This window comes from Oncorhynchus clarkii, chromosome 28, assembly GCF_045791955.1.
Source record: "Oncorhynchus clarkii lewisi isolate Uvic-CL-2024 chromosome 28, UVic_Ocla_1.0, whole genome shotgun sequence".
Taxonomy (NCBI): domain Eukaryota; kingdom Metazoa; phylum Chordata; class Actinopteri; order Salmoniformes; family Salmonidae; genus Oncorhynchus; species Oncorhynchus clarkii.
The window spans coordinates 3,306,268-3,328,044 of record NC_092174.1 but is presented as its reverse complement, the minus strand read 5'-3'; the positions used below and the strand labels follow the sequence as shown (position 1 = coordinate 3,328,044).

At 39.5% G+C, this 21,777-nt stretch overlaps 2 protein-coding genes across 4 annotated transcripts in view; one reads left to right on the top strand and one right to left on the bottom strand.

Annotated features, from left to right (window-relative positions):
- The window catches only part of LOC139387155 (reticulophagy regulator 1), an 83,570-nt gene extending 68,950 nt beyond the window's left edge, over nt 1-14,620 (top strand). For all 3 annotated transcript variants that reach the window (XM_071133194.1, XM_071133196.1, XM_071133195.1), the window contains 6 exons: nt 2,529-2,655; nt 3,142-3,226; nt 7,143-7,265; nt 7,362-7,432; nt 10,405-10,528; nt 10,716-14,620. In XM_071133194.1, the coding sequence (XP_070989295.1) occupies nt 2,529-2,655; nt 3,142-3,226; nt 7,143-7,265; nt 7,362-7,432; nt 10,405-10,528; nt 10,716-11,242 (1,057 nt within the window). In that variant the 3' untranslated portion in view covers nt 11,243-14,620. The remainder of the gene's footprint in view (nt 1-2,528; nt 2,656-3,141; nt 3,227-7,142; nt 7,266-7,361; nt 7,433-10,404; nt 10,529-10,715) is intronic.
- The window catches only part of LOC139386660 (RAN binding protein 9), a 371,620-nt gene that overhangs the window by 169,107 nt on the left and 180,736 nt on the right, over nt 1-21,777 (bottom strand). The gene's annotated exons all lie outside the window — the stretch shown is intronic.

The window sequence follows — 21,777 nt, the reverse complement described above, 5'->3', positions numbered from 1 at the left end:
TTTATGGTGAAAACTTGAAACTCACACACTGCCAGTTAGGCTCTATACCCCTTGTAAAGTGGATGAATGTGCTTAATTTTAAGAAGTTATTTGGCCACTTTATTAAAACATATAGGCCTATGGGCTAGGCTACATGAGGTGTGCTATGATTCGAAAAAGTCGCAAAAAAAAGGCATTGTTTCTTATGCTGGGCATCATTCACAAGTGATATTATATCATTCACAAGTGATAAGCTAATATTGTCACCCATCAGACTATTCTTTATTTATCTTGTCTTTACATATACTAAATAATAATTGTGTGAAATTTGTTTTGATTTAGAATGGACCATTATCATGCACCTGTATCGAAACAGGGGCAGGGGAAAAATACATATCTTCTGCACTTAAATAGCGAATGGAGGATGCTTTTCCGCGTGGTTCATTTTCATGCTAGTCAGGTAGGCTATACTCCTGTTGTAAAGATAAGCAATTTGTTTAATATTAGGAAAGTTGAGAAATAAATATAGTAGGCCTAGCCAATAGAAAGCTGATGGGATCCTCGTTTTCTCCCGCAATTTCAAAGGCTGTAGAAATGTTGCGCAACATGAATTCACCGGCTCTCATGGAGTGTTTGATTCGATTTTTGATTACATTTGCATTGATGAGTACCAGGCAGGTAGCAAGTTTTGTAGGTTACTAATGACCATCTGCAGCATCAGAGCTTGGATAAGCCTAATTACCGTGGAATTTGACTGCCTTCATTGACTGCCTTCATACCGGTGTGGCGATAATATGGTCACCACAACAGCCCTACTTACTTCCCTATGTTTTTATGCGACACAAACAAACAGATAAGTTTGCTCTACTGCTCATCCCCTTCCCCAACTCTCTCTACTCAAACATTATTCATTTTGTTACACATCAAAGAAAAACTCACCTTTACCTTCACTGATGTATTCATCCCTCTAGGCACTGAACCAAACTCATTTACAGAGCAGCTAGAATGTTAACGGCTCATTTCCTGTAACAACTACAGCAATTTGTGTATATTCTTCAGCAATGTGTGTTATAAGGTGGCGATTATTTGACTGAAGTTTAAAGGGGTAATCAGCCCATTTTTGGACTTAAAAATGTATGATATGTGCACATTGATTCTCTAAGCTCATGAGCTTAGTTCAACTGTCGTACCCCATCAGAACATTGTTTTAGCTTGTTTTACTCTCTTTGTTAACTAACTAAATGTAAACAAACACTATATAGCCTCAAAACATGATTAAAACAGGAGTGGGGAAAACACTGTTATTGTTTCAACTGTTGATTGCTACTTTAAGTAAACTGAGCAATGCATTACTAGTCGCACATTGTTGAAGAAAAGTTACAAATGAAATCATAATCCCAGATTTTAGTGAGATTGATTGTATTTTTGCACAGAGTCAGAAAAACAAACATGAACTATGGCTTCAGCTCGAACTAGGGTTACAAGGGTTACAGCTCAACAACATAAATAGCAGCAAAGGCCGATTTGGACTACATCTCATGGTGAATTACAAAGCAGCTAGCACGCTAACAGCTAATTTCCAATAACAATGCTGGTTTTCAAATCACGGTAACAACTGACCCTGCAAATGACCCTTGAAGTGTAAGGTTGGCATTTTCATGGTGCAAAAGAGCAAAGACCAAACTCAATCTTTGCTCTTATGCACCATGACAATGTCTCTGTCAGACTTCGAGGGTCATTTGTTACCAGTGTTGTTACCTGAAATGATCCATTAGCATGCTAGCTGCTTTGTAAAATACCCTGAAACATATTACAAATTGGCCTGCTATTTATGTTGAGTTGAGCTGGAACCAATGGGGTTACCCTAGTTTCTGCGAGTCAGCGCTGTCCACCATTTACATTCTGACAGATCCCAAGGCCCCCAGCTCCATATCCTGGCATGTCATAGCAGTAAAGCATGTGACTGTAGGGCCTATAAAGTCACCTTTGATGACATGTACATTTTAATCATTTAGCAGACGCTCCTATCCAAAGTGACTTACAGTAGCAATTAGGGTTAAGTGCCTTGCTCAAGGGCACATCGATTGTTTTTTCCCCCACGTCGTCAGCTCGGGAATTCGAACCAGTAACCTTTTTGTTACTGGCCCAATGCTCTTAACCGCTAAGTTACTTGCCGCCCATACCTTATAGTATATACTAGAGCATGTGATGATCTAATGATAGCCCAAATGGAGTATGATACAGTTCTCATGTTGGGGTGCTAACCTTCCCTTTACAACTGTTTCTAGAAGGGGTGCTCATATGACCCACATGCTACTGTTATGTTGGTTTGATACATTTCTATGACTGTGCCAACAACAAATATAATATATGTTACTGACATGCTACAAAACTCCTGATACCAGATTTGGCTTTTTTTTATGTTATTTTACTCATCCTTTATTTAACCAGGGAAGTCACAGGATGGTTTTATAACATTGTTAGCAGGAGAAAAGAGGCTGTGCTTGTGGTCACCAGTGATGGATAATTCTAATTCTCTCTGACTCTAGCTGGGAGATCATTGATGCGGGCCAGGACAGCAGATCTGGAGCTGGGCTACAGGTCACAGACTCCTGGACGAGCTTCAAGCTCTTTCTGCAGGAGACCTCCTCCTTCAAGCAGCAGAATCCAGGCAAGGTGAGGCAAATGTGGTTTGTAATGCCTGATGCATTATTTTATATGACTGGATATTCAGTATTTGCCTTTAATCCAAATTGAAAAGTTTGATTGATAAACTAATTTTACCTTAATTATTTTAGATGCAGACCGACTCCTGCATTGTATGTCAAGTTCTAAATCAATTATAAAACTTGAGTCCCTTCTCTCCTCATCCTTGCAGCAATGTTTTTATCTTGTTATATCAGTCACTGACAGTCACTCAATTAGCCATGTCAGCTAACAATTTTTAGCGAGCTAGCTAAACTAGTAGTAATCATGGCCAAATACTGACTTGGCACGCAGGGCACGTGCCCAAGGGCCCCAACCTCCAGGGGACCCACATTGATTTTGTTAGTCCTTCTTACTCAGATCTTACCAAATCTTGCTTAGGGCCCCCAAAAAGCTGGAGCCGGCCCTGGTTGCAAACTAATAAATGTTGCTCTCTTTCCTTCTTCCCCATCTTAGTTTTGCTTGCTGGTCTGCAGTTTGTGCACCTTTTTGGCTGTCTTAGGACGCTACATTCCAGGTGTTCTCATCTTATATGTTTTAGGTAAGTTGTTGGGATTACCATCTTTGGACAACTAGCTAATATGCAAGGCACAAAATATATATGCATGTAAATGGCTCCTACTAGGGCTGTGGCGGTCATAAAAAATTTCATCAGCCAGTGATTGTCAAGCAAATAACTGCCGGCTTCATGGGAATTGATCGTTAATTAACATAAACGCATTTACCATCTCCTGTCTTCCACGCATAGCCTACAAGCCACTGATGCAGACCTTTGGAACACCTACATTTTAAAAAGTCTAATAAATCCATAATAAATCCATAATCCGTAATACAGCCTACACCATCACAATAAATCCATGATTTATTTTAGACAGGTCTAAAGAAGCATGATATGAAGAAAATGTAGTGTATTTCAGGAGAACAGAATATCATACTCTGAGTTGTCCTTATGTTAGGTCCTGATGTGGCTATGCCATATGGCTGTGGGCTACACTAGTTCATTTAGCAGACAAGAATTCTATGGCATTATTTTATGTTATTTTATAGTATGAAGAATACAATTGAAAAAAGCTGAATAAAATAAAATGGATATTTTTTCCAAACGATTTCAGGGCGTGCGCACATGCGGCTATTCTGTGTTGAGAAGTTAACAAAGAGTCAGCTACTCCTATATGCTTAATTTAGAGTTATTTATGTAACTTTAGTTGTGATAAAAACGTCGGGCTACAGTTGAAGTCGAAAGTTTACATACACCTTAGCCAAATACATTTAAACTCAGTTTTTCAAAATAAAACAAATCCCTGTTTTAGGTCAGTTAGGAACACCACTTTATTTTAAGAATGTGAAATATTATTAAATAAAATTATTTATTTCAGCTTTTATTTCTTTCATCACATTCCCTGTTGGTCAGAAGTTTACATACACTCAATTAGTATTTGGTAGCACTGCCTTTAAATTGTTTAACTTGGGTCAAACGATTCGGGTAGCCTTCCACAAGCTTCCCACAATGTTGGGTGAATTTTGGCCTCCTGACAGAGCTGGTGTAACTGAGTCAGGCTTGTAGGCCTCCTTGCTCGCACACGCTTTTTCAGTTCTGCCCACAAATTTTCTATAGGATTGAGGTCAGGGCTTTGTGATGGCCACTCCAATACCTTGAGTTGTCCTAAAGCCTTTTTGCCACAACTTTGGAAGTATGCTTGGAGTCAATGTCCATTTGGAAGCCCATTTGTGACCAAGCTTTATCTTCCTGACTGATGTCTTGAGATGTTGCTTCAATATATCCACATAATTTTCCCTCCTCATGATGCCATCTATTTTGTGAAGTGCACCACTCCCTCCTACAACAAATCACCCACACAACATGATGCTGCCACCCCCGTGCTTCACGGTTGGGATTGTGTTTTTCAGCTTGCAAGCCTCCCCTTTTTTCCTCCAAACATAACGATGGTCATTATGGCCAAACAGTTATATTTTTCTTTCATCAGACCAGAGGACATTTCTCCAAAAAGTACGATCTTGGTCCCCATGTGCAGTTGCAAACCATAGTCTGGCTTTTCTATGGCGGTTCTGGGGCAGTGGCTTCTTCCTTGCTGGGGCGGCCTTTCAGGTTATGTCGATATAGGACTCATTTGACTGTGGATATAGATACTTTTGCACCTGTTTCCTCCAGCATCTTCACAAGGTCCTTTGCTGTTGTTCTGGGATTGATTTGCACTTTTCGCACCTAAGTACGCTCATCTTTAGGAAACAGGACGCATCTCGTTCCTGAGCGGTATGACGGCTGCGTGGTCCCATGGTGTTTATACTTGCGTACTATTTTTTATACAGATGAACGTGGTACGTTCAGGCATTTGGAAATTGCTCCCAGACTTGTGGAGGTCTACAATTTTTGGGCTGATTTATTTTGATTTTCCCATGATGTCAAGCAAAGAGGCACTGAGTTTGAAGGTAGGCCTTGAAATTCATCCACAGGTACACCTCCAATTGACTCAAATGATGTCAAGTAGCCTATCAGAAGCTTCTAAAGCCATGACATCATTTTCTGGAATTTTCCAAGCTGTTTAAAGGCACAGTCAACTTGGTGTATGTTAACTTCTGACCCAATGATATTGTGATACAGTGAATTATAAGTGAAATAATCTGTCTGTAAACAATTGTTGGAAAAATAACTTGTGTCATGCACAAAGTAGATGTCCTAACCGACTTGCCAAATCTATAGTTTGTTAACAAGAAATGTGTGCAGTGGTTGAAAAACGAGTTTTAATGACTCCAACCTAAGTGTATGTAAACTTCCGACTTAAACTGTGTTTGTTTTGCTTTTTAATACATTCTAAAGCTGCATGATGCGACTCTAATGATGATTTTGAAAAAAGTAGCATTAAAGGCTTGAGCTCTGCTTTGTTTCTTGCAAAGGTTGTATACACTTAATCAGTCTCTCATTCACAATTTGACAAGCACATGATAATGCCTGGAAATTCCCGGCGGCATCCCCTTTGTGTGGCCGTTGTGCTGAATATAATAATTATAATTCCCTTCTCCAGGCTGCATGCTTCAAAGCACCTGTCACTCAAATGGCTCTCAGTCACGTGATTGGGTCTTTCTCACAGGCGCACGTCCTTATCCAATTCCGAAGCACATATCGAAGATATTGGATGAACTGTCCACATTTTCTTTTTGTCAGCCAACAAGATGAGTAGGCCTAACGAACATAAATCTACTATACCCCATAGTACAAAAGTTGACCTGTTTTGTGCGATAAATATTTATTCTAAACCTGGTCTGGGACAGTTGTGGGATGGGATAGATCCCAAAGTAATACAACTAGCACCAAAAAAAGTTTTTAAGCAATGAGTCTGACACGACAGATCGGATCGTTTAGCTTAAAATGTTAATAAACTATTAGGCTATTTCTTAACATTATAAGCGCAGCAATGAGCATATTGCAGTAGGCCAGTAGTCCATTGCATAAGTGCAATGTTCCATTAGCAGGAAAACACCATTCTCAAAAGTGACCTCAAATGCATTTATGCATGGAATGCTTTTATTATAAAGGTAGTTTTCACCATAAAAATCCATCTTCCCCAAATTTGAAACTCACATGCTGCCAGTTAGGCTCTAAACCTGTCATAATTTTAAGACGTTATTTGGCCACTCTAGTTGAGAAACAAACCTTATAAAAACATATAGGCCTGTGGACAAGGCTACATGAGGTGTGCGACTATAATTTGGAAAAAATTGTTTAAAAAAAGGCATATGTTTTTTTTGCCTTACTGCACACCAGCTGGGCATCATTCACAAGTGATAATATATCATTCACAAGTGAAAGGCTAATATTGTCACCCATCAGACTATCCTTGATTTAATCTTGCCTTTACATATACTAAATAAAATATGTGTGAAATTAGTTTTGATTTAGAATGGACGATTATCACGATTATCATGCACTTAATGGAAGACACTTTTCCATGGTTCATTTTCATGCCAGCCAGGTAGGCTAATATTGTACTCCTGTTGTAAAGACAAGCAATGTGCTTAATATTAGGAAAGTTGAGAAATAAATAAAGTAGGCCTAGCCTATAGATAGCTGATGGGATACTCCCCTTTTTAATAGAGGCCATCACTCTGTTTTCTCACGCAATTGCATAGCCTACAGGAATGTTGCGCAGCATGAGCTCATGGGCTCTTATGAAGTGTTTGCTTAGATTTTCGATACATTTGCATTGATGTCAGAGTGATTAGAGGGACAATAGAGTGCTGAGTACCAGGCAGTTAGCAAGTTTTGTAGGCTACTAATGACCATCAGCAGCATCAGAGCTGGTAGAAGCCTAATAACAGTGATAAAGCGGTCACATGGAATTTGATTGCCACCATGACGTGACTGCCGTTGTGGCGGTAATCCGATCTCCGTAACAGCCCTAGCTCCTCCATCTGTTAACTATGTCGCCCTCTATTATTAGTGCTGGGCGTCTTCCTGTGGCCACTGATGACAGCGCATGACTTTGGGTTGTGGATGAAGCCAGTTCTGCAGAAGCTGGACTTCGGACTGGAAAGATTCCTTCAGAAAATCAGAGAGAATCATGGTAACTAACCACTCCAAGATCGCTCACACCCACACACACATGCACACACAATAATAACAGGTCCACAGATGTTTTATTCTGTGTTTTCTGTTTCAGAAAAGAGACTCCTTCTGGCACAAGCTGACCGGGAGAGTATTGAAGCCGATCTGTCCTCCCTTTTCCCCAAGGTTGGTTCATCCTTTGCTGTAATCTAATTAGACATTTGTTGAGCATTGAATTTCAATGATTGTCATGATCCATATCTGGGTTTCGCAATAGTGGGGTTAGTTAGTTGTAAAGGGAGGAAGAAGGAAGGAACCATTTTGAACTGGGAAGGTTCTACCAGATCATGTCCAATAAGAACACAGATGTCAAAACATTTGGCTATGGGGTGCCCTACTGATCATGACCCAGATGATCTAGCCACAAAAAAACTCTGGTCCCTAGTTATGATCTCGTCACCTGACTCTGGGCCCTAGTTATGACCATGTGACCTGACAAGGAAAAGGGACTACAGTTTTACCAGGCCAGGTTCAGAAGGGCACATCGTAGCAAATGTTGTACAAAGGAAAAGTACATACAGTGGTTGCTCCACCAAAAGTTTTGCGATTATGCTGCTGCACATTGTAATTTGTTTACACCACGGGACTTAGATGTAATTTGCGGTTTAGTACGGTACCCTGCGTCACCACCATTGCTCCAGACCAGCACAAGGGGGAGTTAGAGCACTGATTATGCTTTTGGGTCCTACTGTGTCTCTAACTGACAATGAATGGGCGACATAAACCTAAATAGAAACTGATAATTGTTCACAACTTCAGTATTACTTTCAAAAACTGTTGTTACACTAGGTTTTTATTATTTTATTTTGTTAGGATTATTTTGCTCTTACTGTAGTAGTGTAGCCCACTCATGACCGGTCACGTTGTACACCGCCTGAGTGGTGCAACGGTCTAAGACACTCTACAGATGCTGGTTCAATACCCGTGCTGACCTTGACTGGGAGACCCATGAGATGACTGTAGGTTTTTGCTTTCTCTCCCTCTAAAAACAGAAATAAATCATTCTAAATAACAAACTGGCTTTATTTACAAATTAGTAACAATGTCTCACCCCATATTCAAGAATGGCATTTTTCTCACTCATTTTACATTATTTGAAAATGAATAATCTCCAAAATATTTTTAAACAAAGCTATTATTATTATTATTAATTTAGAATTATATAAAAGCCTGTTGGATATTCTCACAGATATATTATTAACCCTGTTATTAGCAGGACAATATATATTGGTAATGGCTCCCGAGTGGCACATTGAAAGCGCGAGATTCAAGGCACGAGGGCAGGGGGCACGGGGTGGGCCATTGCACTAATAATGGCGCTGACTAGGGAAACGTTCCCGCTGTTCTTAGTGCCAGTTTGCACGTTCAAACGAAAACAATGTAACTAATAATGGCATCTTTATGCTTTCGTTAATAAAATAATGCTAAAAATACTCTTTCAAAATGTCTATGTTTATTTAGTTATGGATCAATAACAAATTACTATGGGAATACATGTCACTGAATTACAGAAATATTGGAACAAAGTAGGCTGATGAAGGTAAGCAAATTGTTTCTTACTGGAAAACACTCTTTCAAATACACACAGTCACGTTGTACAGCGCCATTATGGCTATTAGCAGGTAACTGGACAATAGACTTTTCTAGAAGGACGTTAGGGGGAGAATTCTATCGTCAAATGTATTTCTTCAGTTACATTGGCTGTGTCACAACCGGCCGTGATTGGTTGCAATCTTTATTCAGATTACAATTGCTCAATTTCATTTTTTTTTTTAATGAAATAACCTCCAAAATATCGTTATATATTATCAAGTTGATGGCACGGTCATATAGCATAAAGCTGAGTGGCTCACTCATTCATGGCTATGGATCAAAATAAATAAGTAAATAAATAAAATAACTAACATTCTTTCTGATAGTTTTTAATAAAGAAATGTTTTAGTTATCCTTACTTTGACACCATGTACAGTATTATAATAGCCCATTATGGGCTATTAGCAGGACAATATACCTTTACCAACACCTCTCTGTATTTTGATACTTTGTGCATGGGGCCTCCCCAGTGGCGCAGCTGTCTAAATCACCGCATCGCAATGCAAAATGCATTTCTACAGATAGATTGGTTTTAAATTAGAATCCTCCAATCCTCTATATATAATTGTTGGTGGAGAGTCACGTCATATTTTTCGATATACTGTAGGCAACATGAGTCTCACTAGTGTTGAGTAACATGCTGTTAAAAGTGGTGTAGGTCTTGTTTATTTAAAAAGCATATTGAAGTTAGAAGCAATAGGATTTGAAGCAATAGCCTTCAACTATTTTAGCACCGTTTCACGCTGCTCTGAGACAAGAATGGGGACTGGTCTTGATTAATCAATGAGATTTTTATTTTGACTGAATCTCCTTTTGGGTATTGGTTAGACTACAATTATGGTGTAGAAATGTTATGCTCTTAGTGTAACCTTTATTTAACTAAGCAAGTCAGTTAAGGACTAATTCTTATTTACAAGGACAGCCAACTCCTTCCTCCCCATCGGGGAATTGAAAACCGGTCTCCCGCGTGCCCTCATGACACGGGGGATTCTTTAGCTAAATAGCCAAGTACTGTAGCCTACTCCCGACCATCACGTTGTACAGCACCATATTTTCCGTTTCATCCTGACGGAAACCCAGAGGGTTTTTCATTTTAAATGGAATAGAAACACCATAATATTAATAAAAATGAATTAAGCAAAATTTCTTAAAATCAGTCCCATATACTATGTTCTTACAAAAAAAGGTTTTAAATTCTCTAGTACAGCCACTATTGAAGGCTACCAAATGCTTTTCAAAGATGCTCTCTGGTGGTCAAACCAGCACGAACTAGCATTAATGGTACCAGTGGTTGGCACTTAAATAACATGCCATAGAATTCTACGGCACCACGCAAGCTGTGCTGCAGTACGCTGCAACTTTTAAAGGACAAACCACTGTACTGTATGTTTTCTTTTATTTGACTGTTCAGGAAGTAACTTTCTGTTTCCAAAAACAAATGTCCTACCGAACATTACCCAGAAAAAAAAGTAAGGTCCTAATAATGTTACTGTTACTTGCAACAGTTGGACTCCACAGTTTGTAAGGAGATGTCGATATCGGATACAGAGGCTTCTGATGTGACGTGGACAGACAACGGAACATTTAACCTGTCTGAGGGACATACGCCCCAGACTGAGAACTCAGATGGTGAGTGTTACTGTGTGTGTGTGTATTCCATTGTGAGTACATATGCAATATTCCAAACATTTAGGATCAAGTGCCGTGACAAGTATTTTCAATTGTGTGATCGTTTTTGTCAACTCAAAATGTCACCCTATAATACAAAGTAACTGTAATTCACATTAACAACATGGTTGTTTTTATTTTCCTGTAGACCTAGACAGAGAAGAACTATTCATAGGGGGCCTCCCGGAATTCCCCTCCTTGGACAACGGCACCAATGGGGAGGACGATGACGACCTGAGCATCGGCCTACCCACCCCCCCTCCCCAACCCCAGCACAGCAGAGCCAAGGGGGGGTCCGTGCCCCCCCTCCAGGGGGACCCTTCCATCCAGGCCATGGAGTTTGTCCACAAGATGGCAGGCAATGTCATTGCAGCCGCCGCCACCGCTGTCATTCAGGAGAGGCTGGAGGCCGCCATCGGTAACACCATACCCACAGACCCCGACCCCAGGTCCCTGCTGTTCCCCAACCCCACGACACTGCTGCCCCTGGACCTGGCAGAGGAGTCGTCATCGGACAGCGATGTGGAGGAATTTGAGCTGCTGGACCAGTCCGAGCTGGAGCAGCTGGAAGGGGAGCTGGGCCTTGGGGCGAGCGCAGCAGTGGCGGCCAAAGAGCCCAAAAAATCATTGTCTTCTTCCAGTGGCTTCTTTTCAAAACTCCTGGGACGCCATTGATTAGAGCAGGGGTGTCAGGAGGATGTGGTGCAGGTCTAGTAGGGGGTTAGAGGGTAGAGGGCACGTGGAGACAGAGAGAGGCCTTGTTTGGGGGGTGGGGAGGTTAGGGGTGCAGAGACTGGGGGTTTGGCGAAACAATATGGTGTTGCATTCTTTTTCCAGTTGTACTAATAATGAATATTCCTGCATTACATGATCAATATGTTCGAGGGCGAGAGGAAGGGAGTGTTCAGCAAGCATGATGCTATATGGAGATTGGAGATGTGGAGTTGTCAGGGGGCTGTGTCAGTGTTGGTGTGGTGAGATTGTGACTTTTATTTAACGATTTTCACATCATCAACCTGTAGTAAAGTTATGGGTAGGAATGGAATGGAATGTGGTGGTGTTTCTGATTTGCTGCCAAAAGGACTAAATTTGTGTTTTGTTGGTTAATTTCTTCAACAGATGATCAGGTCTATATAATTATCAAACATACATTAGTAATGGAAAGGAAACACAGACTTTTTGTTTAAGTATTAAAATACTAATTTTAGTAATACAATTGTAGGCAGAAGTTGATGCAGAGTACAGTATATGATAGTTCTCCCCAAGTTCTGCAAAGTGTCTAAGAGATCCTGTAACTTATAGCCTCCCCAATCCCCCTTACATAACTTTCCCTAGCAACAACATTTTAATAAATCTAACCTCCCCTCTGACAGCAGGAACCATCTTATCAGCAAGTAAAATCTCAGAAGTGGGTTTGACCAAAACTTGACCTTTCATCACAAGTATATAGTCATAACAATGTGAACGAGTGTAAGCATCTTCTGACAAGGGACTGGTTTCATCAGGTCTGTGGCAGCCTTGTGTTCTCAGAAAACCAGAACCACGGTGGGATCCAGATAGGAGTCTGAACGTAGACACCTTCTGATAGTGTCTGAAGGGCACAACACTCAAAACAGGTGTTAACACACACAGAGGTCTCCTGAGGAGACCTTACAATTTATCATAACATCATTTAATGAAACCCTATAAAAGGTATGAGGCCTTGGTTTAACCTTCTTTAGTTTCAAGATTCATACACTGGCCGATTGGGCCCATTCAACTCCATTAATCTACAGTACAGCTTAATTCGACCAGACCTACGACAACGATGACAATCATCTGTGCTAACAATGGAACCAATTGTTCAAACCCATACTGTTTGTGCATATTGGTTCTTACTGAAGCACAAGTAAGGTAACAAATCCTGTAGTTAACTGGAACATGCAACGATGGGATGACAGATAATAGTAAAATTATATTTTGTATATTTTCTTTTTGTTTTTCTAATTTTGTATATTGTTCATGAAGCCATAATATAGGTGAGGGACTTCACATTTTACGACATGCAATAGGTCTCACGATATTATGCATGGTAATCTTTTGACCTTTAACGGATGTTCGGTAACACTTTTCTAAAAGAGATATTCCTCTCAAATCTAACATACAACCTTATATTTTGAGTGGAACATCCTTTTAAGTTCGTTGTCTGGGATGCTGACATATGACTGACATAAGAATGTTGTAATTTATCTTTGAAAATTTTGTGACAAACCATTTGTAAGTTCATTGGGCACTGACTTTTTTTCCTGTCAATGTTTCCTTGTCTGGTGACGTCAGGACAAAGTAATTGAACTGAAATAGCACTTGATTCATTCTGCTTGTGAATGTTTCATCAGTTGTCACAAACTAGTGTTATGTCAGTGTTATGGCAGAATCCATGTCAGTCAGGTAGCAGTATTATAATGCTGTTATAGCTCTCTACACTTCAAGCAAAGTGTTGCTCCACATTTTATTTGTACTTGTACCTTATTATTTGACAATGCAACTAGGCACTTGGGACATAATCACTTAGTAGTGACAGTTTTAAACTTCATGCAAACAGAATGCAAGATCTCTTTCGTTGGACATGAAAGATTCACCATAACAGCTTGCACGGTACATTATTGAGGTTGTCTGTCAATCGCAAAGAGGTAATTTAGAAAATTCACCCCAAAATGTTTAGGTGGGGATATGCAGCTGCAAGTTGCCATTGTTAGTGTGTAATTTGTTTGAAGTTAATGTTCGCCTTCTTGAGTAAAGTTGAAGGGCTAACTGAGCTCAATATGTCATAAGGAATTGACCAGGCCCACAAATTGGGGAAAACAAACATTATTTCCTATTGACCCCCATTGTAAAAGAGCCAACTTCGTCATAGATTTTTTGTTGTGCCGAAAAGCTGTAACCAGGTCAAAAATCCCGACCTACGGTTCGCAATGCTCCCATGTAGGAAAATAGAGCCTGAGAGAAGAGCCCTTTGGCTTCAGGCTATTCGGCATCGGAGAGTGGGAAATTGTGGGGACCCGGTGTCAAAGTAGGCTACACGTAGCTATGTGTGTGGATAACATTTAATGACAGATAAAGACATTTAACTTGATTAGTATAGTCTGTTTGTAGCTACTTGTAGCTGTATAGTCCATTTGTTTGCGTTTTTGGTATTGGCTAGCTTAATGTTTCGGTTGTAGCTAGCTAGCACTCACTCTCACGTGGCTGCTAGCACCATAATGAAAAGGGGCATGAAGGAATTCCTATAATATGCTCTTCTAAGTAGTGAGAATGCTCGGGAGCAGGCAATGTTAAAAATGAATCTTTAGACATACTTTTCTTAAATGTAGTTTTGTAATTGACTGAAACAAGCAGACAACAAGAGAAAGGTCAAGTTGTTGCTGTGAGCCAATGGGGTAACCTAGGTAACCACAGTTTTTTTTTGCCAACAGGCAGGCAGGGCCTGCTGCGTTCTATCTAATACCGACTGGGACTATCCAAACAAAATAATAAAAGTTATCAGACCAGGCTTGTTTTTGCGATGATTGACAAGGGTAGGAGGAAAATATATTTCATATTGCGCAACACTTAATTCATTATTGAATATGCCAATAATAAACCCATGTGCTAAAAACAAGATTGACAACGTGTAATAACCATTAATTCTTGATTCTCCATCATTATAGCCTGCCTTTTTCTAAATATATGCTATGACTGTCAAGACAAATATATGCATTTTACACCACAGAAAATGAACATATAGCATATAATCAGGAGTTTAAACAAGCCATTTATTGATTAACAATAGCCATGAGTTATTATGCATTCTGTTCGCTATCATGTCAAATCATGGCAGTATGTGATTGCCTTACAGTGACAAATCCACTGAACTGTGTCTTCTTTAAACTGCTCAATAGTTTCTTCACATTAGAAAGATCATCTTACACACTTGTGAGTTGTTAGTTATTTGTCTGAAGTGAAGCATAAGCAAAATGTAGTTGTATGTAAATGATCAAGAATATTATTAATAAAGTGTGAAAATGTAACACCTTGTGATTTCTCTGTGTGTGTGAATTCTCCTCAGAACAAGCCACACACATTTCTAGAAACTTGTATTTGTCTTTTTTGTCAAGTACACTAAAATGCTTAGCTTGAAAGCCATTCACAACAATGTAGTAGTCAATATCAAAATACTATAAATGTTTTATATATATAAATGTTTTATAAATATATATATATATATATATATATATATATATATATATATATATATATATATATACAGTGCCTTGCGAAAGTATTCGCCCCCCTTGAACTTTGCGACCTTTTGCCACATTTCAGGCTTCAAACATAAAGATATAAAACTGTATTTTTTTGTGAAGAATCAACAACAAGTGGGACACAATCATGAAGTGGAACAACATTTATTGGATATTTCAAACTTTTTTAACAAATCAAAAACTGAAAAATTGGGCGTGCAAAATTATTCAGCCCCCTTAAGTTAATACTTTGTAGCGCCACCTTTTGCTGCGATTACAGCTGTAAGTCGCTTGGGTTTTGTCTCTATCAGTTTTGCACATCGAGAGACTCACATTTTTTCCCATTCCTCCTTGCAAAACAGCTCAAGCTCAGTGAGGTTGGATGGAGAGCATTTGTGAACAGCAGTTTTCAGTTCTTTCCACAGATTCTCGATTGGATTCAGGTCTGGACTTTGACTTGGCCATTCTAACACCTGGATATGTTTATTTTTGAACCATTCCATTGTAGATTTTGCTTTATGTTTTGGATCATTGTCTTGTTGGAAGACAAATCTCCGTCCCAGTCTCAGGTCTTTTGCAGACTCCCTCAGGTTTTCTTCCAGAATGGTCCTGTATTTGGCTCCATCCATCTTCCCATCAATTTTAACCATCTTCCCTGTCCCTGCTGAAGAAAAGCAGGCCCAAACCATGATGCTGCCACCACCATGTTTGACAGTGGGTATGGTGTGTTCAGGGTGATGAGCTGTGTTGCTTTTACGCCAAACATAACGTTTTGCATTGTTGCCAAAAAAGTTCAATTTTGGTTTCATCTGACCAGAGCACCTTTGGTGTGTCTCCCAGGTGGCTTGTGGCAAACTTTAAACAACACTTTCTATGGATATCTTTAAGAAATGGCTTTCTTCTTGCCACTCTTCCATAAAGGCCAGATTTGTGCAATATACGACTGATTGTTGTCCTATGGACAGAGTCTCCCACCTCAGCTGTAGATCTCTGCAGTTCATCCAGAGTGATCATGGGCCTCTTGGCTGCATCTCTGATCAGTCTTCTCCTTGTATGAGCTGAAAGTTTAGAGGGACGGCCAGGTCTTGGTAGATTTGCAGTGGTCTGATACTCCTTCCATTTCAATATTATCGCTTGCACAGTGCTCCTTGGGATGTTTAAAGCTTGGGAAATCTTTTTGTATCCAAATCCGGCTTTAAACTTCTTCACAACAGTATCTCGGACCTGCCTGGTGTGTTCCTTGTTCTTCATGATGCTCTCTGCGCTTTTAACGGACCTCTGAGACTATCACAGTGCAGGTGCATTTATACGGAGACTTGATTACACACAGGTGGATTGTATTTATCATCATTAGTCATTTAGGTCAACATTGGGTCATTCAGAGATCCTCACTGAACTTCTGGAGAGAGTTTGCTGCACTGAAAGTAAAGGGGCTGAATAATATTGCACGCCCAATTTTTCAGTTTTTGATTTGTTAAAAAAGTTTGAAAAATCCAATAAATGTCGTTCCACTTCATGATTGTGTCCCACTTGTTGTTGATTCTTCACAAAAAAATACAGTTTTATATCTTTATGTTTGAAGCCTGAAATGTGGCAAAAGGTCGCAAAGTTCAAGGGGGCCGAATACTTTCGCAAGGCACTGTATATATATATATATATATATATATATATATATATATATATATATATACAGTACCAGTCAAAAGTTTGGACATACCTACTCATTCAAGGGTTTCTTTATTTTTCTATTTTCTACATTGTAGAATAATAGTGAAGACGTCAAAACTATGAAATTACACATATGGAATCATGTAGTAACCAAAACAGTGTTAAACAAATTAAAATATATATATTTTTAGGTTCTTCAAAGTAGCCACCCTTTGCCTTGATGACAGCTCTGCACACTCTTGGCATTCTCTCAACTAACTTCATGAGGTAGTCACCTGGAATGTATTTCAATTAACATGTGTGCCTTAAGTTAATTTGTGGAATTGCTTTCCTTCTTAATGTGTTTGAGCTAATCAGTTCTGTTGTGACAAGGTAGGGGTGGTATACAGAATATAGCCTTAATTGGTAAAAGACCAAGTCCATATTATGGCAAGAACAGTTTAAATAAGCAAAGAGAAATGACAGTCCATCATTACTTTAAGACATGAAGGTCAGTCAATCTGGAAAATGTTAAGAACTTTGCAAGTTTTTTCAAGTGCAGTCGCAAAAACCATCAAGCGCTATGATGAAACTGGCTATCATGAGGACCACCACTGGAAAGAAAGACCCAGACTTACCTCTGCTGAAGAGGATAAGTTCATTAGAGTTAACTGCACCTCAGATTGCAGCCCAAATAAATGCTTCACAGAGTTCAAGTAACAGACACATCTCAATATCAACTGTTCAGAAGAGACTGCGTGAATCAGGCCTTTATTGTCGAATTGCTGCAAAGAAACCACTACTAAAGGACAACATTAAGAAGAAGAGACAAGCTTGGGCCAAGAAACACGAGCAATGGACATTAGACTGGTGGAAATCTATCCTTTGGTCTGATGAGACAAATTTAAAATGTTTGGTTCCAACCGCCGTGTCTTTGAGACGCAGAGTAGGTCAACGGATGATCTCTACATGTGTGGTTCCCACCGTTATACGGTGCCTAGTGCAAGTCCCTCCCCCCATAATCTTCACATTTTGATGCCTTAAAATGAAATCTAAAAAGGGATTGAATTTGATTTTCCCCCCACAGATCTACACAACCTAGTCCACATTTTAAAAGTGAAAGAAAATGTATAGAACATTTTCTGAATTAGTAACAATAATTTCAAAAAACAAAATGTTTTGACACCCCTGAATTAATAATTGGTGGAAGCACATTTGGCAGTCATTACAGCTGTGCATAATTTTGAATACTATTCTAACAACTTTAACAACCCTTAGTGCAACACATATCCATTGTTTTTGTCGAAATTGCTCAGTAAAAATGGTTGGGAATCATTGAAGGACAGCAATTTTCAAGCAAAAGTCAGGACTGAGACTGGACCACTCAAGAACACTCAACTCCTCTTGGAAAGCCATTCTGTTGTGTCTTTGGCATTAACATTTGCGTAATTGTACCGCTGAAAAATAAAACTATATCACAGGGTTAGGTTTTCAGAAGACTGACCTCACTATCCTCTAACTTTTTACCTGGGCTTTGCACCTTTCATATTTTTTTATCCTTAAAAACCCCCCAGTCCCTGCCAGTAACAAGCATACCGATAACATGATGCTGACACCACAATGCTTGAAAATACAGAAGGGTTCAGTCTGTGTTGGGTTGCATTGGATTTGACCCAAACCTGTCATTTTTATTTAAGGCCAAAAGTATATTTATTTTCTGTGTTGTCTTGCTTAACAGATTTCTTGCAAATAGAAAGGATGATTTTAACACAGGCTTCTTTTCACTTTGTCATACATGCCCAACCAATATCCCAAATAAACCGCTTGGTGGCAGTGTAGTTTTGAATTTAGCAAAGGAGCTTTAAAAATGTCATGAAGTAGCAGAGTTCCAAGTTCATGAAGAAAACACTATACACGTGATTAGGGTCCTATCCACATGAAGACTTCTGTTTTTTTTGGATTTTGCCTTCAAAATAAAAGTCAGCGTGTAAAACGCTGTATGTAGGATACGAAATCAGTATTTTCTTGTAGCTTTGCATAGTGCATAATGTTACAATTATGTAACAAATTAAGATAACAAATTAAAATTAGAACTACATGGGGGGGAAATATGAAATAAAGACTATACTTTATATAAGATAAATAATATTTTAAGGTGGAGCACATTGAGAAATGGCTGGAGCTGAAGTAAATGAATGTCAAGAACATAATAATAGCCTATTGGTAAAAATCTATATACATATATAATTCAAATAAATTAAAAAATCTTTATTTTGATTGTATGGTACTTGTTCATTTACTGGTGCTATTGTTCAATGATGCAATTTTGAAATGTAATGTTTAAGGAAAGTCTTACTGTATTTTTGTTGTAATGCACAAACAAATTGCACTGTACAGGAAAAACTATTGATTGTGTGTCGATAAAACCAGGATCCAGTCTACTCACTAGAGTCCCTAGAATACAAAACAGATGCGTTTGAAAAACAAGCTAGATCATAGAAAGTGTTGCTGGACTTTTACTGTGGTCACACAGCTTAAAATGGGGTGCCTTGAAACTATGTGGTACTAATATAGCACTGTACAGGACAAATTATAATTTGTGCCGATATGCAGTGGGGAGTACTCACTAGGGTCTGTAGAATCTATGTATAGTGTCATTTCATCGGGCTCTGAATCATGGACTTTTACTCCACCCATGAAATTGGCCACAATGCAAATCACTGTATATACATTACATATGGGCCACAGTAAAAGTATTGTAGGGAATATTCAGTGGGGTCTGTAGAATCCATTTATGGTGGGGCTGCGGAGGGCATGTACGTACCGATAGAACGCATGGTGTGTAAGTAGCTTCGTTTTGTTCTGAGAAAACTGTGGTTATATGTAGAAACCAGATAAAAGTTTAAATTGAGCCTCTAAAATCGATAAATCAACGTATCCCCAAGCAACTGGGAGAGTGTGGGGAATCAGTTATGTACAACAGCGAATCAATCAGTTGGTAAAGCGGCACTGTGACAAATCCAACAAGCCATGGATATCCAGGAAAACATAGCAAAAATGCTCCCAATGCACACCAAAACAAACAAACTGCTACAACCTGTTATTGCAAAAGTAGATTAGCTCAAAAATATAGTTGAGGCTACTGTGTCAGAACCGCACAAATCAGGTGTGAACAAATAAGACAACAAAATGTGCCTTTTGGAAACAAAGCTGCAAACTTTAGAAGATGAATTGGACCAGTAAGAAAACAGAATGAGACAAAACATGAGCATATTGTCCTTACTGGAAGATGAGGGAACAGGAGACCTTTCCAGCTACATGACCAAACTAATATCAGAGGAACTTGACATGAACATCTGGAACGATGCCATAGGATCGGCTTGAAACAGAAGAACGCTAAATACTGTACCCGCACATGGTAATCTTCAAACTGTGGAATTATCAGCCGACAAAAACTCATTGAGGGCACAGGGGGGAAAGGAGGTCAAAATACAGAGCCGATCCATTCGAGTCGTACAGGACCTGTCTGCTAGGCTAAGAGAGACACAAGGAATGCATTCCAATCAGACAATCACTGGAGGAAAAGGGGATCAAGTCTCAGCTCCGCTTCCAGACAGTGCTGTGGGTATGGAAGGGAATGGAATGCATAGAATTCACAAGCACTGATGAAGCCGTAATCAAGCTCCACAAACCTTTACAGTCGAAGGATACTTTGAGAAAAACGATGAGCGCAGTAGGCTGTATTCAGCAGAGGGATGCCTAAGACCAGCTTATCTTAAATTGAGACAATATCCTTTCCCCCTTCCCCAAATACAATCTATACTCTACTTTCCCCAAGTAACTGTTCATCTCTATGAAGTAACAGTACATGGACACTAAAAAAACAATTCAAAGGGGGAAATATAGCATGTATGTCAATAACTGTTCTATGGATGTGTGTGTTTGTGGGCATGTAGGTATGTGTGTGTGTTTTTGTGTATGAATGGGAGTGTCAGGGAAGAGTGAGGAATGGTGAATATGAATATGTGTGTGAGGATGGGAGAGAATGGGTGTGTGGATGCATAGGGTATATGTTGGGCGAGAATGAATGAGAATGGATGAGTAAGTCGATGGAGGGGTCGAGAGTTAGGAAGGGTGGGAAAAGATGGGACGTTGGGACAAGCTTGGCTTGGGTAGGTAAGGATGAGAGGTTGGGAAAAGCTAGGCTTAGGTGGGGTAAAGGGGAGAGAAAACTGTGAGGAGGAGGTGGAGAGGAATGCGTTTGGCTTGGACAAACCTGTAAAATGAATAAGAGTTCTGGACAGATTAGGAGAGGATGTCGAGTCATTATTATTCATTTGTCATTATAACTAAGATTGAATGATGGTTATTGGTGAGAGTGGCTCTATCTGAGGGATTGGGACGGGGTGACTGGGAGGGCATCAGACACTTCTTTAAAGTATGTGTGGGGTCATAGCCATGGGAAGTATGGGTGCAGAGGGTGCTGTAGCACACCCTGAAAAATCAGAATCCCAAAATACATGTTAATAAACAAAATAAATCACAAAAGTAGTGCACTGGGGATTTATTAGCAAACCAATTAATATATCCAGCTGCAGCACGAGCGTGGGCAAAAATATTTGTCTAAATATTTGACAGCACCCCCACCCCCAAACTACTCCCCGCAGTTATGTGTGGGGCCTCCACTCATCTCACTTCAGTCTCTCGGTTGACCCACTTTCCCCAAGTAAACCCCCACCAGCCATTATACTTTAATTTAATTTATAAGGTAATACAAACTGACCACAGTACTTAAGTGGCAGTCTTTCTCCAATTACATTATCCACAGACTTTTGGTGCACTAGGAAAAGAGTTGGAGCTTAAAACCTAACGTATTACATGGAATGTGCACAGGCTCCAGGATGGGGGAAAAAAGCATATGGTTCATGAACACTTCAAGAGATTGACAGGAAATGTGGTTTTCCTGCAAGACATAAAAAAAAGTAGAAAAGTAATATTTAAAGAGGAGCTTCTAGGTTGGAGAGGCCTATGCTTCCACCTACTGTAGTAATAGTAGAGGTGTAGGCATCCTGATAAATAAGAATACACCCTTTTCCCTTATATCCCAGCACACCAAGAAGGCCATTTGCTAATGTTGATTTGAACCCTACATGATGACAAATACACATTGCTTTCATTGTATATCCCACCAGGGGAAAATCTGGTGTTTTAGATAGAATTCAAGCTATAGTAGATCAAATTCAGACAGGAACTATTGTTTTAGTAGGCAACCTAATTCAAACATTCGATAAGATTGACAGACGT